At 39.4% G+C, this 22,452-nt stretch overlaps 1 protein-coding gene across 2 annotated transcripts in view; it reads right to left on the bottom strand.

The window, feature by feature from the left end:
- Positions 1-15,197: 15,197 nt before the first annotated feature.
- PIRT (phosphoinositide interacting regulator of transient receptor potential channels) overlaps positions 15,198-22,452 on the bottom strand; it is a 14,040-nt gene continuing 6,785 nt past the window's right edge. For both annotated transcript variants that reach the window (XM_087709776.1, XM_087709775.1), the window contains exon 2: positions 15,198-16,988. In XM_087709776.1, the coding sequence (XP_087565902.1) occupies positions 16,497-16,952 (456 nt within the window). In that variant the 5' untranslated portion in view covers positions 16,953-16,988 and the 3' untranslated portion in view covers positions 15,198-16,496. The remainder of the gene's footprint in view (positions 16,989-22,452) is intronic.

The following is a 22,452-nucleotide window of genomic DNA, read 5'->3' as shown; positions in this document are numbered from 1 at the left end:
TAAGGTAAAGGTTCCCCTTGCACATATGTGATAGTTGTTCCTGACTCTAGGGGGCGGTACTCATCTCTATTTCAAAGCCGAAGAGCCAGCGCTGTCCGGAGACGTCTCCATGGTCATGTGGCAGCATGACTAAAAGCCAAAGGCTTATGGTACACTGTTACCTTCCCACCAAAGCTGGTCCCTATTTTTCTACTTGCATTTTTTTTACATGATTTCAAACTGCTAGGTTGCCAGAAGCTGGGACAAGTAATGGGAACTCACTCTATTACATGGCGCTAGGGATTTGAACTGCCGAACTGCCGAACTGCCAACCTTTCTGATCAACAAGCTCAGTGTCTTAGCTACTGAGCTACTGTGTCCTGATATCTGCCAACTTAACGACATACAAATAACCTTTATATAGTTATATAATAAATACTGACTAGTAATGATGTCAAAAGCCAATATTATTATTTTGGATAATAAAGGTTACATTGTCTGCTTATAGTGACAGTACCCAGTTAATAAAATGAAGATAGGCACAAGGTAGCCTTTGTGGTAAGTACTTATTAATTTCCATTTAAAAATACAAGTGCTGATTTAAGATAAATCATGAGTCAACATCTACAAATGCTTATGCAAGCTATTAAGGAGGCTTACTTGATTTCAGACACTTTGGTATCTTGAAAATCTTGGCTCAGGTGGCATGTTCATTTATTATCATGATTCTTCAATTAGCTTTGTATCCATTGAGTGGTAGCAAAGACAATCTATCTTTGTCATCTTCTTTATAGAATCAAATGGAAGTCTCTGTTAAATATTTCACTGAATTTTGTTTACCACATTCCCTAATCAACTAAATTGGTCAGAAAAAGGAAATCAGTTTGGTTGGACGTGATTTATAGTTTATACATGTGATATATGTTGGTTTCTGCCCAGCTGTGAGTTCTTTTCCACATGTCCAAAAATTTACATCATAACAATCTGCTCCAAATGTCTACCTGGTATTGATGTCAATGTGCTTGGTTTGTTATGACCTACATCATCTTTTCTTTTATGTTGAAGATGATAAGAAAAATTGCCCCACTCTTTTCCTCTGGTTGTACAGCCATCTTCCATGATTTCTCAAAGATCCCAGAAAGGGCCTGCAAGATGATATTTTCAGGCTTCTTTAAGGCTATTAAAATATAATTGGTGTTTTTAGTATCTTAAACATGTGTAGATAGCTTGCTTACCAAAGCATGACGATGTCCAACTTACTATTAGCTGAGGTCATGTGCTCACGACAAAACCTCCAAGCGGTTCTGGCATGGAATTAATGTTCTCTCTGAGAAAAACAGAAGAAGACCTTCCATCCAGACACACCATGGTTCCCAAAGGACAAGACTGCCCTAGATAATGTGTTTGGGGACAGTGTGTTGGGTAAAAGCCATCTTTTACTTTTTGGACATCAGGCCTGCCATATTTTCTACCGTGGGAAAATAGGAGAGGGGGATTATACAGAGTGTGGGTGCTATGTAGCCATAATAACATTCTTTCTCAGAAAGTCAAGGTCATCTGGCCCTGCAGCTGTGATGAGGTGATTGGGAGGCATCTCCTCTTCGGATGGTGCCTGATTGGATGATGTGATAGACATGTGGGTACTGGGCAGGGACTTGAACTTTCTTTTGGGTGGGGAAAACCTGGAAACTTTCAGATTTGGATTTTCCCAGATGTGCCAATATGACATCTCTAATAAAATGGAACTTTGAGGAAACTTACCGTAAGCCTCAGAGTCTTCTTTTGTTGGGGGTGTTACTTGGAACCCTGACACAGTGATCAGCTTGCCTACAATTGGGCTGACGGTTTTGTATTATCTTGCCCCTGGGTTTAGCATCTATTCTGCACTGCTGTTTTAGCTGTGAGGAAGTCTCAAATTCTCATGTCTGCAGCCACTCTTCTTAAAATGAATTAGTCAATTACTGTTCCTATAAAATACAAAGCCGTGAAATTAACTAGCCCATCCCTGGCTACTGAAGCAATTGAAAGAATAGCGGAAAGGACTTTGCTTGAGTACATGTTCCTGGCATGGAATTCTCATTGATCTCAGAAAACCCCTAGTTTCTCACTTTGTGTCCATAGAAAATGTTCTTAAACCATATATGTTCGCTCCATTGTAGAAAAGTAAGTTGGTACAGATTACAGCTTCAGCACAAAGTCGCTGCTCTTTTGGATGTTCTGAGCTATATCTTTGCTTTGATTTGTCACAAGAATTTCTGAAGTATTTTCTCAAGCTGTCTCTTTTCCACAACATTTTCCCCAAGGCTGCATTTAAGTTGCACAAATCTGGATGACTGGTCGATGAAAATCAGGAGAGACGAAAGTTCTCATTCTTAGTTGTGACCATGTGGTCAATAGTCAGCTGTTTTACTGAATTTGGAAGAAAAATATGTGAGTTTACCCAACATTTCCCCACAGCTGAATCTTCATATGCACCAACCCTACTATCTTGGACTTCAAGAATTGCCTGAAGGTGAGCAAATCACAACTTCAGTGAAGAGAGATGAATTATTTGCTGCCATCTTGTGGTCATTTTGCATTTGGAGGAATAGAGAAAGAATGGATAGATGGATAAATGGAGTGTCTGGACTCACAAGCACCACCCAAGCGTATCTGCTGTGTAGTTACTAGTGGCAATTTCCTCTGTGGCTGATGACTTACAAACATCAGCCAGGGTAAACCATTAATTGCTGCTCTCGCAGTGCCATGCTGAAAGGCTTTAGGGATTAGCAACCCTTCGGATTCGTATCAGGGACATGCTGGAGGAGAGGGCAGCCCAATTTATGTTTACATTTCCTCCTGGCTCCTGGATGGAAGGAACATATCAGTGTGCAAGAGCCCCAATCTCATTCATGGCAGTCAGAGGCATCCGAACTATCTCTTTATTTGTCTTTGATTGCCATTCCCTGTTTTTATTACCCTGCTTAGATTCATTCCCAGCTTTTTTTCCCTTCCTCCATTCCCCATTATTTTCCCCACCCGATTCCCACAGTTGTTTCCCATAACTCCCCATTATTTTTGTTTTCATGTGTGTTTCATATTATGGTAAAATTTTAGCAAAAAATAAAGTACCGGTAGCCTTACATTTTCTCTGAATCAAAAGAAACTAAAGATTGAATAGAACCATGATGGAGAACCTATGGCATGTGTGCCAGATGTGGCATGCAGAGCTCTCTCTGTGGGCACGTGAGCTGTCACCAGATGCTCTTTGTGTTTCTGGTGTGCACATGCATGCTGGCCAGCTGGTCTTTGAGCACACTGGAGCACCACATGCATGTGCCAGCCACCTGGTCTTTGGGTTTCCAGCATGTGCCTGCGCATCAGCCAGCTGGTCTTCAAGCATGCTGGAGCACTGGAAACCTAAAGACCCGTAGTAAGGTAACAGAAATAACCGGAAAGCATGTACAGAAAAAATTAATAAACATGCAGACAGGAGCCATAGCCAGAGAGAACCACACACGTAGCCAGGAAGAGGTTACACTCGGTCACAAAAGAAACATGGGATAATAGGATTAGGAAAAGGGTAACAAAGTTGGGGAAAACCCCGAAACTACCAATGACCGGTCAGAATAACAAAAACACAAAATCCAATTCTAAGGTAACACAAACATCACGACTGTTTACATAGAGCAGACACCTTTGTATAAGCGGGACGAGCGAAATCCGAAGACAAGAGAATCAAGATCAGAGCAATCATCCAGAATAAAGGAACTTTTGTAATATCAGAATTTACACAATAGCCTGAAGCAAGAAAAACTGTATAAAAGGGGAAACCAAACTGTATACGGGGGTGCTGCAGACCTGGGAACAATGGGGTTGTGTCTCATCCATCCCGTTTTGCTTTCCTCAATAAAAACTCATAACTTCCAAGCAGCTGTCTTCATGAAATTTTCTTTTAGTGTCAGTGGTGACTCCTGACTGGGACCGGAACGGAAACCTTTGCCTTCTAACAGACCAGTGGCCGGTGCGTCCATGTGCACCGGCCAGCTGGTCTTTAGCTTTTCGGTGCTCCGACATGTGCACATGTGTGCACACACATTCAGGTTCAGGCACTCAGTGAGGAAGCCCCAAAGAAACAAACAAACAAAAAAAAGAACCCCCCAAAAGAAACACATAGAACCAAAATATTGCAGAACCATCCATAGCTGCTGTTTTAACAAGTCAACTGACAGCTAAAATGGGTAAGATTCATCCTACAGATATACACCAGAGTTCACCCTCCGGTGATTTATTGAAGTATGAAATTGTGTATTACTCTTTTTGAAGTTTATAGACAAATATGGCATATCCGGATAAAGAGAGGGGGAAAGAGAAAAGCTGTAGGATACATTGGATGATTTTATCCAAGTGCCCAGACCTCAGTGTCCTTGAGCTGGCATCAGGACTTGGCAACTGATTCACTCTCTGAAGTCCATTAGGTTGGCGCAAAGTTCAATCAAAGGTTGTCTATTTCCTGCCAAGTACCTCAGTAGGCTTAACTGAAACATTTCTATTAGGGTATGTCAGTCTTCCACGGAATGAAAGGAGAGTCAGAATGTGGATTCTGCATTTTTCTATTTTCCTGTCATCTCGTGATTATTCTGCCAGTGCCACATAAGATCAGTTCTCATTCTCCATATATAAAGTCTTGTGTAGAATCTTGGCTAAAGGATAGGACACACATGCCAGGCTGACAGTATTGCACAGTGGTTTAAATATATACTATATGCCAGGTTTCTCCGAAATGGTCTATATTGATTCGCAAGAGTTGATAGAACTATACATTGCTATTGTTGTTGTTATTCATAGTGCTATTAAAGTAGCATTTATTAAATTATTTTCATATAATAAATATTTGGAGATCAGTGAATGGTCTGAAACCTCATGAAGGGGTTGATGAGATGAAGAATTTGGGGATTCCTGCTATAGACCAGTTATATGTGTATTTATTCATATTCACTTTCTCTTTTTTTTTGGAAAACCCAGAATTTACAACCATGTTGTACGGTAGGAAAACCTTGATTTTAATGTGCTAAATTAGATCTCATCATGGAAAAGCAATTATCATGGGTCATGAGATGAGAGTAGCATGCAATAGTGTTTCCATGTAGGAATTCCTTTCCAACATTTATTGGGAAAAGTAACCCCCCCCCCAGATCCTGAGAAAACTCAATCAGAAAATTAGATAAACAGAAAAAAGTAACATAACTGTCTTGCAACAATTAAAACTTAACAATAATCATAGACAGTGTTGTGGCCCAGCAGGAGCCATTGGAGCTGCCACCAGACTCCGACAGTGAGGGGCCCTATGAGTTGGCTCTGGAGCATGTGGAGGACTCTGGACACGGTTCCGACTCCAAGCAGGGTGCAGAGAGGCTGGTTGGCCACCAGGAGGCACCTGAGCCTTGGACCAGTGGGGAGGAGACAAGGGAGAGTGAGCCGGTTGCCAGTAGTGAGTTGTTCCTGGATGCACACCATCGAAGAGCTAGTAGGTGTCAGGAACAATTACGCAATTACAGGAGGTACTTGCACTCAGCTGGTGGTCATTAGGCTCCTCTCCAGACTATAAAAAGACTACTTGTGCACACGCCCCTCTTTGCAGAAGTCAACGAACTGATTACAAGTTGGAGAACTTATGTACCTAGTTTGGCAGGCTGGATTGCTGCCAGGATTTGTCTGAATTGCTGCCAAGGTTTGTCTGAGTTGCTGCCAAGGTCCTTATCTGTTTGTTCTACTTGGCTTTCAGCCACCGAGGTCTTGGTGTCTTCTATTAAAGTACATTCCAGTTAAGCTTGTCTCGGCATTCGTTACTGGATGGAGGAGGGGGTCAGAACAGACATGTTACTGGTTTGAAGGAATTTACTGATACCATGAACAGGAAACACTGACTGTGGAGTCAAGGATTAAGATCAACTAGTGATAATATAGCAGTTATGGGGGAAAATGGAAACTTATAACTTAGTATCCGACATTTTGATGCAATTGTGAACTTCACCTTGCTATAGCAAAAGTGTTTTATCTCAAAAAAAATTGAAAGATGAAGCATCAAAACCAAATAGCAGGCGAGGTGAATACAAGGAAGATTCTGAATATGAGAAAGATAAAAGCAGTTATTCTGATTCAGATAACATAACTGGAGCCAAACAATATGATCTGTAAGATGATGTCTCTCTAGCAATATTTTGTATAAGAAAAATGGTAGAATCATTTAAATATTATCTAACAAAAATTATCTTTTGTAACAGGAAATTATCAGTATTGAAAAATTGGAACCCACAAGTCATCCTGAATTGTAAAACATGCTGGAAGACATTTAAAAATGATGTAAATATTTTTAAAGATCCTACATTTGATAAAAATGGATTTATAACAGTTGATGCTTGGTTATTTAAAGAAAGAGGAATATTATAATTTCATAACATGACTACTCATATAATTTCATAATTGGGTTAAATAGCATGAGATCTGTTTAGTTAGTAGTTGAAGTATTAAGTAAACATGATGCAAATATTCTAACAAGTGAAGACATTTTAAAGTTTTCAATAATTTGAAAAAAATAGAAATAGAGCAATATAGCTTTTAAAATAAATTAAAAATAAATTGCTTAAATGCAATATCCCTCATTAAATATTTAAGCAAACTTAGTTGTTTATATGAGATGGAAAAGGACATGTTTTTGCTTTAGCAAACAAGAATGAAATAGCTCGATTAGAAAAATCATTAATGGAAAGCTTTTTTAAAAGGAAAATGTGCTTTAACAAACAAATATTTAAGAAAGATTCATGGAATATGCTGACATGAGATTGCAAACTGATCTAAAATCTGAAATGGTAAATGCAATATAGATTTCACTGGCAAAACCAAAATCATGCAGATAAAATATTTTAGTTATTAAAAAAAGAAATAAGATGAACAATCTAGTGCCAAACTTGAAGATGCTTTTGAATGTATTCTTAAAATCTCATCAACATTAATGCAAAATGAAAGAAATGTTTCTCTTTCTAAAATATCTAACATAAAATGAATATGAAGACTATCAGGGTAATTAATTAAGAATACATTGTAAATAGTAAATATTTAAAATAATCTTTCATTTTTTAAAAATAATTTTTATTTGGCAATTGTGTCAACTTACCTTTTAAAATAATTTTTGTTATCAAATATATGTATCAGGTAGATATCATTTTACATGTTATAGAAAATAATAATAATAAATAATTAATAATAATAATAATAATAATAGTAATCATCATCATCACTGGAATTACATTTAAAACAGTTAAAAATTGACAAAATCACCATCAGTTAAATGCAAAAAGCCGCACTGCATGCATATTACGAAAATACATTACAACGTCCTAGGCCCCTGGGTGGGACCCGACTAGTAACCAATGCCAAATCTGGCGAAACAACTGGCTGCTGTGATACAATTGTATAATAATAATAATAATAATAATAATAATAATAATAATAATAATAATAATAATAATAATAAAAACAGCAACAAACTGGTGGGAACATCAGCCTGAAAAAGTCACCGAAAATCAGATGGTCAAGATCTTGTGGGATTTCCGTATACAAACCGACAAAATACTGGCGCATAATACACCAGACATCACACTGGTTGAGAAAAATAAGGTCACAATCATAGACATCGCAATACCAGGTGATAGCAGGGTCGCCGAGAAGGAACATGAAAAAATCGCAAGATATCAGGACTTAAAAATCGAAATTCAACGACTATGGCACAAACCAGCAGTGGTAATTCCAGTGGTAATTGGCACACTGGGTGCTATTCCAAAAGCACTGGAATTACATTTAAAACAGTTAAAAATTGACAAAATCACCATCAGTCAAATGCAAAAAGCCGCACTGCTTGGATCTGCACGCATATTACGAAAATACGTTACGACGTCCTAGGCCCCTGGGTGGGGCCCGACTAGTAACCAATGCCAAATCCGGCGAAACAACTGGCCGCTGTGATACAATTGTACAACAACAACAACAACAACAACAACAACAATAATAATAATAATACAGTTCTAACAACAAATGGGGAGAACATTAGTGAAGTCAACATCAGACAAGGAATCTTCCAAGGGGATTCACTTTCACCACTAATGTTCAACATTGCATTAATTCCACTGACAATAATCCTATGAAACACAAAACTGGGATACCAAATCTCAAGCTAACATGGCAAGATAAATCATATACTATACATGGATAACTTAAAAATGTATGCGAAAAGCCCCACTGAACTTAAAGCAATACTCAACACAGTTCAACTGTTCAGCAGTGACATCAAAATGAACTTTGGGCTTGAAAAATGTGCTATATTATCCAGTGGTGAGGAAAAATGAAAAAAACAACAACAACAGAAGGAATAGAACTGGGAAATGGAAATATAGTGAAAGCATTAGCAAAGGATGATGGTTACAAGTACCTAGGCATATTGGAAGCAGATAACATCTTGAATGGAAAAGTCAAAGAGTCAACGCAAAAGGAATACATCAGGAAGGTCCGCAAAATATTAAAATCAAATGCTGAATGCTGGAAACATAATTAAAGCCATTAATACATGGGCAGTTCCAGTGATACACTACTCAGCTGGAATCATCAACTGGACTCTGGCTGAACTGGAAAACTTGGACCAGAAAACATGCAAACTTTTGAATATGTACCATGCTTTACATCCACGAAGTGACAACGACAGGTTGTACCTGCCAAGAAAAATAGGGGGGCAGGGGGCTATTGCAAATCCATCAAACTGTAGAAGAAGAAAAATGAAGTTTGAATGATTATGTGAACCAAAGTACAGAAAAATTGCTGAAGGCTGTGAAAACAGAGAACAGCATAAAAACAACAGAAACAAAGGCAGAATAGAAGGAAAAAAAGCTGGATGACAGATTAAATAGGTGGAAAACCAAAGTTTTGCATGCACAGCACTTGAAAAACATGTGATGACAACTTGACATGGACATGGCTTAAGGTGGGAACTATCAAGAAAGAAATGGAAGGTTTAATACTGGCTGCTCAAGAACAAGCACTACAAACTAATGCCATGAAAGTGAAGATACAAAAATCCACTGACAACCCAAACTGCCGACTTTGCAATAACAAAGTCAAAACTGTTTCACATTTAATATGTGAATGCAGCAAAATCGCACAAACTGGTTACAAAGCTAGACACGACCGAGTTGCTAAATTAATCCACTCGTCATTATGTAAAAATATGATTTACCGGTATCCAGAAAGTCATGAGAACATAAAGTGGAAAAAGTTATTGAAAATGAGAAGGTGAAGATCTTGTGGGACTTTCAAATACAAATGGATTGTCATTTGGAGCACAACACGCCAGATATAACGGTTGTAGAGGGCCGAAGTGTAAAGTTTATTGATATCACTGTTCCTGGAGATGCCAGAGTCGAAGAAAAAGAACTAGAAAAAAATCATGAAATATCGCGACCTGGCCATCAAAACTACACGGCTATGGATGAAGCATGTAACAGTGATACCCATTGTCATCGGGGCACTTGGCACCATGTCCAAGAATTTTACAAGATACAGCAACAAATTGCAGCTTCCTGCAATAACACCAGCGGAACTGCAAAAAACTGCACTACTCGGAACATCTTATATTTTAAGAAGGTACTTGGTTGATACCTAGAATGCTGGCAGCAAACTGTATCAACCATTAGCACCAGTCAACGGTATTTGTAATGCATTTTTTTAATGTTCAGTTGGCTGAGTTTCATGTTTAATGAATAAAGTATATTATAACAACAACAACAACAACAACAACAACAACAACAACAATCCGGTGAAACAACTGGTCTGGTGAAACAACTGGCCGCTGTGATACAATTGTATAATAATAATAATAATAACTTCATTTATTATTGTACTAGGGTTTCTTTTACAAAATAAGTCAGCAGCTTTTAGTATAAACCTATCACAGAAAAATAATTCACTATTTATTATTATATAAAAACATGATGTCTCTTCCCTATTGGTAGAGTAAATTGGAATGAAATGAAATGGCTTCCATATTGGCTAAGGCTTTATTTTGAGACTTAATTGTTGTCCCAGATTTTTTTCAGCTGTTATTATATTAATAGTATTGACATGGATGATGGTTTTAGGTCATACAACTGAGATACTATTTATTATGTTTCTATTTTTGCAATATATACTGAATTTTTATGTTTTATTGTTGCACGAAGATTAAGAATTGCCACTATCTTCTGCTGAAATTTTTAAAATAAATTCTTAGTCTATTCAATAGCCAAAATTCCCAGTTTGTTGCCCATCTAATCAGTAGTCGGTTTCAAAATTTTTTAGAACCTATTCTGTAGGTGTGACCTATTTTGTGGGAGTGGCTTGGTGGTCATGTGACTGGATGGGAGTGGCTTGGCAGTCATGTGACTGAGTGGGAGTGGCTTGGCAGTTATGTGACCCGGTGGGAGTAGCTTGGCAGTCATGTGGCTGGGTGGGAATGGCCAAGTCGATGTCACTGAATTCTTTGCTCCAAAGAATGACCTACAAAATGTCTAAGTGAATCCAGGAAGAAGGAAGAGGCAGAGGGGCTGGAAGTGTGTGTTCCTATAGTATCTTCCAGCTCCTCTGCTTCTTCCCTCTTTCTGGATTCACTCAGACGTTTTTTTAAAACCCAAGCCTGTGCACACATCCATGTCTTCTAGCAGCCCCTCTGCCTCTTCCCTCTTCCCCAACATCCTCCCCCCCCCCAGCCACTCACCAGTTCTTTCTTCTTCTGGTTCTTCTTCTGAGAACTTTTCAGCAGTATGGTGCAGATGGGCGGGGCGACTGAAAGAGCGAACAATGGGAGGGAGTGTTCTGGTACGGGACCTCCTGACCAACAGGTACGGGAAGGCACGCTAAATTTCACCATCTGGTACGGCAGTACCGGTCCGTACCGGTTGAAACCCACCCCTGCATCTAATGCCAGATTCAGTTTTTAATTAATTTGCCTAATGTCTATAACACTTATGTTTGCATGTATTTAGTTTGTTTAACAAATAAAATGTATTAAGCATAGAACTAGTATACTCCTAATTAAATGTGTATAAAATTACAGATGCACACTAAATCTAAATCAATAAATAATAATCCATTGAACTCTATATGCTTAACTTTGATCCAAACTGTGTCCTTATCTTAAGAGAACTAGATGTATATGGGGGAAAGGCAATTCATCAAGGCTTAATGCTACCCTCCAGAAATGGCAATATTTCCTGAGAAGAGTATCATGTCAGCACAATGCTGATAATGTCAGCACAGAAGTCACCAGGTCAGAGGCCCAGAGTTGCTGCTATGGCTTGATGGAAGACTAAGTGCCTCATGCCTTTTAAGGCTTGGATCTATTAAGGGAATCAAGCTCCAGGATGCCTGAATTGTCTCTGTGGACTGGGATGGAGGAAAACTTAAAAGCCATTCTCATATTGTCACTGAGGGGACAATCATTAAATTCAGTGATCAGCTGCGACAGCTGTAAGATCAGCATTGACGGCAAGAAACCCAAATAAAATATGTCCCCAAAGGTGTTTTTTTTTTTCAAATGGCAACTGGACATTCTTGTTTTTCATTTCACTTCTTATCCAAGATGCTTCTTCAGTCCCAACTAACCGGAGGGGCATGGAAAGGATTGATACTCTTTGCAATCAGCCAGTCAGTAACACTTTGTTGAGTATAAATCACTAACTACTTAGAACTGAAGAAGCTTCTTGGATGAGAAGTGAAATGTCTTCAAGAAAAATCAAGAAACCTCTCCCTTTGAAAAAAAGCACCTTTGGGGACAACCATGACCTGGATGACTGAGGATCTCCATAGACATCCAAATAAAATATGTTAAAGGGGTAACAAGGGAGCCTTTTTCAGGCTTTTTTTTGTTTCCATATGGAAAGAATGAAAAACATGAAGAGAACAGGCCAGATATCAAAGTCTCATGTCAAATGTTTCCTGCAGCTGTCCAAACGGAACCAGTTTAACCTGGTTTGAAATTGTGATGAGTGCCATACTATTTCAAGCATTTGTTCCCAAATGGCACCTTCTGGATATGTTGGCCTATCAAACACATCAACATCTCCACCCATTATGCCTTCTGTGGAACATAGAAGTGAGAAGTACTTGCTGTTTACAGGAGAAATCAAGGATCCACTGGAGAGCAATTACAACTATATTCTGCTAAAGCCAATTCTATTAAATCAAAATTGTGCTATATATATATATATATATATATATATATATATATGTATGTGTGTGTGTGTGTGTGTGTGTGTGTGTGTGTGTGTGTGTGTGTATGTATGTATGTATATATATATATATATATTTGGATTTATTCAGATTTTCTTCTTGATATCAGCAAACACATATATTGCAGGACTAAATTCCTGGGAAGCCTAAAACTTCTTTAATATAATCTCTCCGCAGTTTCTTATAAAACTGTCAGGGAAGGGAAAATATATCTTGGTTACTTCTCAGAACTTCAAAAAGGGAGAGGTTTTGTAGCCTAATTGAACAACACACCATGCAGGCTGGAATGGCACAGCAACTTAAAAGCACTGATTCCCAGGAGAAGGATAGCTGTTCCTATATTTGAAATGTCAGAAAATATTTAAATACTCAGATTTCAGCTGCTGCCTTCCACCTGAATGGAAACTTGCTGTCTGATTGCCAAATCCCTCCACGTTTTCCAACACAGTGTTTACCATAATGTATTCACTTTAAAAAAAACTTTACTGATATACTGACATCAGAGGCAACAGTGCTTGTAGGAACCAGGTCTACAGTATCAGACAAATATGGAACAATAATTTCTTGTAATTGTGTTAGTGGACCTTATGATTTGAATGACTCTCCCTTGCCATTTTCTCCTCTTGGGCCCTAAAGGCAATGTGCAAGTAAAGCTTCCACTTTCCACTTTTGGACAGAATAAATTGAACCAACATTTAACTTCCATTGGACTTCCTAGAATTTCTTTGTAAATATGGCTTTGACTGAAGAACTAAATATTGTTTTTGATAACAGTTTTCTCTCTGAAATAAACGGACACACAAACTATACAGTCACTGATGCTGCAAAATATCCCTTTATTCCAGGGAATCAACTGCTCACATAATCCAGTTTTTCTATTTGGCACAGGAAATTGCCATTATTATTATTTTACATACCTCTATTCTCACAACATTGTCTTTTTAGGCTCTGCCCATGTTACAGAGTTGTTATAACTTTCCAGCTGTGGGAATATTTGATTGTCTCCCTCAAGGTAGCATGTGCATCATAATATGTGATTTATTTTGTATGTCCCAAATGTCAATTAATGTTAAGCTTGACCATTGTTGATCCAAAACATAAATCTGCCTCCCATATCACTGTGATTTTTTAAAAAAAATTACATTTTTTCCTAGTGATTACCACACTCTTAAATTCCAGCACAAAGCACACAACTCCTCTGTCTTCTTTTTAAAATTGTCCTTTTGGTGTCAGAGCTGTATTACAAGCATTTTTTTTAGAGTTGTGAAGATTAACTGTCCATTTCCTGCAACAAGGAAGGCATCTTTTACAAATTCCAGTGTCCAAAATACTAGATGAATAGCACAACCCACACAAGAAGCTTCCCTATTCTATCCCTAAGGGTTGAAGTAAGGTATCAGTTATACATCATTTCTAAATTTTGAGAAACTCCACAGACCATAGTAAACACCAGGTGTTGGTGAGAGGTGAAAATAGAATTTAAGAGAACAGGATTCCCTTCTTATAAAACAGACCAGAAATGCAGGACAATTGTTCAGACAAGTTATCAGAGAGTCATTGCGCACGTGCTCACACACACACACACACACACACACACACACACACACACACACACACCAATTAAAAGCTCGTTTCTTGGAATTTTCTGTTGGGCTGCATTTAATGGTTTGTCTCCCAGAGATAAACCAGCTGATAAAACTACTTAAGAAATCTCTTTCCAGATTTCAGCTGTTCGACCACAGTGATGGGCTGGTTTTCTGTTTAGATCCTGGTACCATACTACATATCCTGACTGATTTTTTCCCCTGCTTTTTCCTCCACCCACCACCCACCCACACCAGAGCGGCATGCACCAATTGCACCAGAGTGGCATGCACCAAATGCACCATTTCTTTGCAGCATCTCTTTTGAGGACTGGCTCTTTTGTAGTTGTGTTTTTGTTTGGGTGTGTGATGGTGGTGAGGAGCTTGAACAGTTTCATAGTTCTTCCTAGCACTTGGGAGAAACTTTGCAGCTCCCTTGCTGCCACCACCCCTCACCGTGAAAGACAAGATGGTTCTACCATTAAAACTGTTGAATGGCCAACATTTCCACAACCGAATCAGAAATGACAAGGAAAGGCCTGCTCTTTCCTTGGAGGTAACCTAGCCTAAAATGGCTGACAAAGCAAAGAGAGAGGACTGAAGGGCCACCTGAGCACACAACGGGAGCACAGGCCCTTATGTAAGACAGAACAATGTGCATCGTAAGTGGTGGATGTCCTGCTTCAGCCAGCAGAGGTGGGGAAACACTAGAATACTTCTAATGCCCAGCAAGAAAACCTCTTCCCAGGGAGCTACAGGTAGTTCTCGACTTATGACTGGTTGCTTAATTTAGGTCCCACCCCACCCCGCAGTCACATGATTGCATTTTGGGCATCCATTCTGGCCATTTCTAGCATTCTGCAGTCACATGACCATGATTTACATTTTTGCTGGAAACCTGTGTTCATTTAAGATTTCCAGCAAAATAGGTGGGTTTGCTTAATGACCATGGCATTCACTTAATGACCACAGCGGTTGCTATACAACCACTGCTTAATGATCACTGCAAAACAGGTTGTAAAAGTGAGTGCGGCCATGTTGATGACCCTCTCAATGACCAACGCAACTTATGAACTGTGATAGGTTGAGGACTACTTGCATGGGTGGACTGAGTTTCATTTCATCCCTTTTTGCCTTTTGGTTCCATTCTTGCACTGGGGAAAGTAGGAAATTCTGGCCAGTCCTTAATCTGATACTCTTAAAGCAAAAATAAATGGTCAAGAAGGAAGAAGCCCACAAATCCCCATAAAGAGGCATATTTGTATCATCTGGGAGATATTAGAAGGCCACCTCTGGAAATTGCTGTAAAAATTAATTTCTTTAAGGAAGCACGTGCAAAGCCTCTGGGTTGCATCTCTGATTTATTTCATCCTAATATCCACACCGTGCTTCTGAGTAACAACTACAAACCCACAATCCAATGGTCTTTGAAGTAGTCTCTGAGATCATTTTGGTGTGATGCTTATGCAGATAATTTGTCCATCCAGTTTTCGAACTGGAGCCTCAGCCCTTTCTCCCTTTCCTGCTTGCCAAGTCCAATGCACTCCTGATCTTAGAAAGGGGCTTATAGTTCCGCATTCAAGAGGTCTTTGGTTTGGGTTTTAATGAAATATTTCCTTTCAATTTTCTCTTGGAGGAAATGACATTGTCAGTGACATTTGTTCTCCCTGACCACAAGCACAGATGACGAAGGGCAAAATATATGGACAAAGAACCGTTCTAAACATCCAAACATCTTAACCTTTCAAGGTTTGCTTCAAAATTGATTTCATATCCATAATTTTAAGAGTTTGTTCTTTTCATTTAATGACTTTTTTCAAGTTGTCCTTGAGTCTCTTTCTGTTCATTGGTGTTTGTCCACAGCTAATTTTATGGTGCGTGGGTGTACATTGGATCCATATAGTTTCTTGGTCGGCTCTTTCAAATAAAAAAGAACACTAATAAGAAAAATAACCCACCCATACTAATAAAGGATATTTATACCTACCTAGCAAAGAGAACAATGACAGGTTTCGTAAATAGGATCCAGTTTCCTTGTGGAAGATTCAGTCTTTTCCATGTTCAATATGTTTGTATCCTGACCATTTTCCAAGTGCTTTTTCTAGATCACTTCCCACTCTAAGAACATTTGTCTTTGGTTTCTAAACTCTAAAATTTCTCCCACAATGGAATGGGAGAGTATCTTCTTTCTACAAACCATTTATTATACTCATTCATACTACAACACTTGAGCACTATTTTCTGCAAGCAGTTTTGCCCCCTAAGAAGACATTTCTTCTACGAAAATATATGAGATGGCATCTCCACTTTGAAGCTCTCTAAGTCAATCAGTATAATCAATATTCAAAGCAATATTCAGTATGCTAAATGCACAATCAAATTTAGCCAAAGTAACTTTTTTTTTTTGGGGGGGGTGGTCATCTGGCAATGGAAAGATGTGCTCCTCTTGCTGAAAAGGTGGTGGACAGCCCAGGGACAGCAGTGGTGATTTCTGTCCAGAAATGGGTTAGTCCTAAACAGACAAAAGGAAGAGAAGGGTGATCTCACCTTCAGAACAGAGTTGGTTTGACTTGCAGGACATTGGAACAAAAAGGACCTAGCCTGCTCAAGTGGCCTTGTGGCCAAATTCAAGAGAAGCTACCTTCAGCGGTTGAGGAAGAAGGACTTAATGCTCTGGAGAATGGGATATTTTTGCTTCTGCCGCAGCTTCTTGCGGATGATGGGGATCCAGACAAGCCCACACACGAGCATCATGAGGCCAAGAGAAAGGAAGGCTGGACCACACAGCTTAAACACCTCCTTGGTTATGTTGCTGGTTTTGTTGACCATGTTCTTGCTTATGCTGGTTGTGTTGTTGTTTCTGTCCAGGGTGAGGCAAGTCAGACTAGTAATGGCAATCCCAAAGAGAAACACTGCCCCACCTACCGAGAGAACGATGACTGGTTTGTGGTAAATGTCCCATTTATTCCGGGGACGAGTATTCCAGCTGGACTCACTCCGAGAACTGATGCACAAGGTACTGGCTGTTTGGCTGGGCAGCAAGTCTTTGGACTCAGGGGATTTCTCTCCCACTTCCATTTCTTTGGTTTGGATTTCCATGGCTACTGCTTTTATAGGTTCACAGCATTAGCACCTCTGGAGAGGAGAGGGAGGAACAGAGAGAGAAAGAGAGGAATTGAGGTTATTTGAGCAGTCTTAGATATGATTCTCCACTTCTGCCCAAGCAATGGACCATCATTTATTAATGTTATTTATGGGCAGGGCTGACTCATTGTTTCAACCACACACCAAGCCTAGGACATAAATCCAGGAAAGGGCATTTTGTGAGCTTGTGCATGCCTTTGCCTGAAATTCTGGCCTCTGATCAAGGTCGCTTGAGAGAACATGGTACAACGGGTATATAGTTTCAGAGGTCTGCTTGCAGTGGAAGCACACTCATCAGATTTCAGTGATTGTCTCACAGTTAGGCCCAGGAAGAATTGCCCTTTGGACAGCAGAAGGAACTATATTGCACAGTCCTGAAAAAAAGGATCCTATATATTGGCTTTCAGGTTCTTCCGTCTAGATCAGGGGTGTCAAACTTGATTTCATTAAGGGCTGCATCAGGATTGTATTTGACTTTGGGGGGCCATGGTGGGCATGGTTAGGGAAGACATGGCCAGGATGGGCATGGCCAGCTTGACGTCACTTGAGTCATGGGTACTTGTGGTGGCCAAGTGCTAATCAGGTCTTCCCCTCAGACCCTCACTCACTCTTATTATAATCTCCTTCCTTCCTTCCTTCCTTCCTTCCTTCCTTCCTTCCTTCCTTCCTTCCTTCATTCATTCATTCATTCATTCATTCATTCTCTTCTTTTTCCTTCCCTCTTCATTTTACTTTCTTCGTCCTTCTCCTCTTCCCTTCTTTTTCTTTGTCTTTCCTCTTTCCCTTTCTTCTTTCCTATCCCTTCTTGTGTGCTTAAATGCAAAAGGGGAAACATTTCTCCTTTTGTTTTTAGTTTGTTTTGCTAGCCCTCTGCCAGCAAAAATGGAGCTTGGGAGGGCCACGTACAGGTCCCAGGCCCCATTTTTGGGTGGGACGCAGTGATGGGTTCTGGGCAGTGTACTGCAGGGAGCAGCAGGCACCATACCGGAACAGTGCTTTGGAGGGCCCACCTGCTTGCCCGCATTCCTTATCTGTATTTGAGCCAACCAGGCCATTTGCACACAAGCACGCAGCAGACGGTGCCTGTGCAATGCTCCACCAAGCAGCTGGGGCATCACAGGGCAGTGGGTGCACATGCGTGTGCAGCCTGTGTGCACGTGGTGGACGCCCAGCCCCGTCGCAGCATACTGGTTGCAATGGGATCCAGAACCCACCACTGATGGAATGGCCTCCTGCAGCCCTCTGCCAGTGAAAATGGAGATTGTGGGGCCGTGCGCAGCCTTCCCATGCTCCGTTTTTACTGGCAGAGATACTGCAGACCAGTCTGTTGCTGCTTCCAGGGCAGCTTCATGGGCCAGATCTAAGCAACCTGTGGGCTGGATTCGGCCCACAAGCCTTGAGTTTGACACCGCTGATCTAGATTGTACTAGCTTAAAAAATGAGGTCTTTTTTATTTATTTCTTGATTGATAATTCTCATGGCAAATAACAGGGTGGTGGGTTAACATAACCCCCTCCCCAATATTTAACCATTCAAGAACATTCTCAAACTGGAAGTTGGTAGATTATTCCATTTCCTAGATGTTTGGTTGAAATTTCAGGCTCTGAAGCCAAGCTAAATTTCTCTAGAGAGACTCAGCAAGTTTACGCTTGTCTCTGAGAGCCAGCAAAGTTCTTCATTGAGTCTGACATCTATTAGCCCAAAGCATGTTCAGTGTATGGCTTAGCTGTTCGATTATTTATTAAAAACAGCGTTTCCGAACCTGGTGCCTCCCAATCTGGGTCCTGGTGGCTGGGAAGTATGTGGAGCTAAAGACTCAGCAGAAGGATAGTAGATTGGTAAAGGCTACTTTAAAGCCTCTGTTTTTCTTTCAGGTAGATATGTTCAAACCAGCATTCTAAAACAACATAAAAATTAACATTAAATCTTGGGTTTTTAAAAAATTGTTAGATGGTTCTAAAATTAGTGAAAGGTTGAAGTCTGTTTCCAGAACCATGTGCATCCATGGAAAGGGAGAAAAAGAGGTAAATGATAATATGGGCAGCTCAACAACCCTACACAAACACAGCCTCACTTATTTGTGCTTGGTATTATAAGGGTGGAGCTTGTGACAATAGACATGTTATATTTTGACTTTGGGGTTAGGAATGGATGCCTACGTCTAAGACTTCAGATAGACAAATTAAGTCTGACCCAGAGTCCCAAAAGTGCTTTTTGCAAAGGCAGTTGGACTTTCCTCGCTTTTCCTTGAAGAAGTTTCACTTCTCATCCAAGAAGCTTCTTCAGTTCTGATTGAGGGGCAGAGAATGGAAGGATTTATATTCCTTGCAGAATATAAATCCTTCCATTCTCCACCATTCAGTCAGAATGGAAGAAGCTTCTTGGGTGAAAAGTGAAATGTTTTCAAGGAAAAACAAAGAAAGTCCAGTTGCCTTTGGAAAAAGCACCTTTGAGGCAACCAGGACCTGGAAAATTGAGCATCTCCATCGACGTCTGACCCAGAGATGAAGGTGTTTTATCTATGATCTATACATAGTCTTCACACTGTTTTGCTGATATCACATTTATCAAGTGATTTTATTATGTTGCGATATTCTGGTTATATCCTTGTTCAGGTTCATCTCTAGCAGGGCGTTTAATCCTCATGACATGGGCATGGCAGGGCATTTAATCCAGGCAGCAAACAGTTTAATGGAATTCATTCATTCACTCATTTGGTCTACTCACCAAATCACAGTTTATTTATTTAATTTGTGTATTGTTGTATGCCACCCTGAGTCATTTCTGATGAGCTGGGCAGCTACTATAAATCTGACTGATAAACAAACAAACAAATAAATAAATGGCACTTTCACATGCAAATGGACCATCTTATAAAATGCATAACGGCATCTGCAGAATAGATAGACCAAAGATAGAGGACATATCTATTTCACAGGCTCCATTAACCTCCAGAGCCCCAGGTCCAGGCCTTTCTTCAGGAGAAGAAATCCAAGCATCATATCATTAACATGGTTTTACAAGCTGCAGCAATGACAATTCATGACACGACATGTATGTAAATAATGAAATGTTTTATCACACTGGGATGGCTTTGGTAGACCAATAATATTTTTCAAGGATAATAGTTATCGGAGATTTGTCAAAGCTGCTGAAGGTTCTGAATCAACATGAGGTAAGAGCTGTGGGAATGTGGAATTGCTTATACTGTATGTTGCTTGCTATGTCTGATTTGTGCTCATTCACTTACGATTTTAGCCTATATTGTGCCTACTGTATTATGTCTTATAAATAATGGGATTTGTTTACTATTTCCTCCAAAGAAATAGTTTATGCATTCTGTTTTCATGTACATACATTTATATATGTGCTAATCCATCCAGCAAACAGGGCTACCACATTCATTCTTTGCAGCTATCCCATCTCTTTTGCACAGGAGTCTTCAATATATTGATCTGTTATTGAAATGGATATTTATCCCAGCACAGACTGTTAGGGATGCAAAGGACATCAAATTTCATCCATAAACAATAAAGTCACAGGTATCTTCATTTAGCTCTCCCCCACTCCCCAAATGGAGCTTGGCTGAAAACAAAAAGGACTGCACAGATTTTTGTAAAGTTTGAAAGTCTCGATCCCATCCTAAAGGGATCCTTGCAAATTTAGTCTCCTTTTATAGAAAACAGCAGCTACAGGTAGTCCTCAACTTACAACCATTTGGTTAGTCACCATTCAAAGTTAGAGCAGCACAGAAAAAAATAACCTATGACCATTTTTCAGAGTTACAACTGCTGCAGCATTCCCCATGGTCATGTGATCAAAATTCAGATGCTTGGCAACTGGCTCATATTTATGACAGTTGAAGTCATGTGATCACCTTTTGCAATCTTTTGAGAAGCAAAGTCAGTGGGAAGCCAAATTCACTTACCAGCTGTGTCACTAACTTGGTAACTACAGTGATTCACTTAACAACTGTGGCGAAAGAGGTTGTAAAAATGGAGCAAAATTCACTTAACAACTGTCTTGTTCAGCCACAGAAATTTTGGGTTCAGTTCCAATTGTAAGTCGTGGACTACCCGTATTTATATATTTCTGAGGTCAGGCCATGAACCGAGCTCCATTTTGACCACTTCAGATTCTGACTAAAGTGGATAATCTGTGGTGGAGATTTAAAAAAACAACCATCTGCACTGAATCTCAAAACTAAGTTCTATTTCTTTAGCCAAGTTAACATATACTGTACTGCAGTACATTACTCCACACCACATAGAGAAATATCCAAACGAATGGCACAACCACCGTACTTTGGTATGACCAAATGTGTACTCTGATACAACATTTTGCAGCTGTCAAAGCAAAGTCAGCTGATCTCTGGTTATCTGAAGGAGAAATGGACTTGGGGACACATGTAGAATTCTGAGATCACATAGTAAGAGGCCTCCCTGGAAATAATTGCTATAGTGAATCTTGCATGGACAATCCCAAAATATTTTATTATGAAATGGCAAGCACATGGGGCTGTTCCTCTATATGCCTCTAGCCTCCTAAGATGCTCTTGATCATTTTAATATATTTATTATTTTTCAAAGCAGATAGTCATCCTTCCAAACAAAGCAATGCATTACAGTACAACCACTTGCTATTTCCTAAACATGTATGTAGGCCTAATGGGGCTTGGCAATGTTTTTTCTAAATCAAGAATCATAGATTGGCTGCTTGCATTTGAGCATGCCAGTTACAAATGAATTAAAATCAGGTAGGGGAGAAAACCTCTGGATATTCTTGTTGTCTTTCTTTCTTTTTTAAAAAGATTTTTATTAACAAACATGTAAATTGCACGTACACCACATTTATACAATACGAACAGGAACTTCTACCAGATATGGGATAAATGGTATAGGTGGATGGAGGAAAGAAACAAAAATCAATGAAGGAATATAACAAAACTCAAAAATAATAGTTATGAGTAAAATAAGTGGGTTAAGAATGGTGAAATCCGAATGAAATTCAATAGAAGGGGAAATAATATAAGGTGAGCGGTATCGATTGATAATTGCTATTATAAAGAACAGGAAGTTCTTCTTGTCTTTCACTGGCCATGGTATACTATACTTGCGCTTAGATACTATACTGTGCTACAACTCATATTTTTAGTTGTTTAATACTAGAATTATATAAATAATTTTGCATATATTGGTAGAACAACTATGTCACAAGTTAGGACCTAGTGAGGTATAGCATTGTCAGTATATTTCTGAAATCCCTCAATTTGAATAGAATTTTTCTGTGACCCGAAAGAACAAAAAGAAGTTAGGTATGAAGAACACAGGAGTATGCCAATTAAGGAAAGACATTACTTTCAATGGTATTTCAAATCTCTGTTTTACCTTTTCTTCAATTTAGAAAATATTATTCACTGACTCTCAAGATGATTTAATGCTCAGGACAATTTTAT

This window comes from Thamnophis sirtalis, unplaced genomic scaffold (assembly GCF_051295495.1).
Source record: "Thamnophis sirtalis isolate CommonGarterSnake01/CBP01778 unplaced genomic scaffold, rThaSir2_p1.2 scaffold_3, whole genome shotgun sequence".
NCBI classification, from domain to species: domain Eukaryota; kingdom Metazoa; phylum Chordata; class Lepidosauria; order Squamata; family Natricidae; genus Thamnophis; species Thamnophis sirtalis.
Note: the sequence above shows the minus strand (reverse complement) of the source record. Positions and strands in the feature narration are given on the sequence as shown.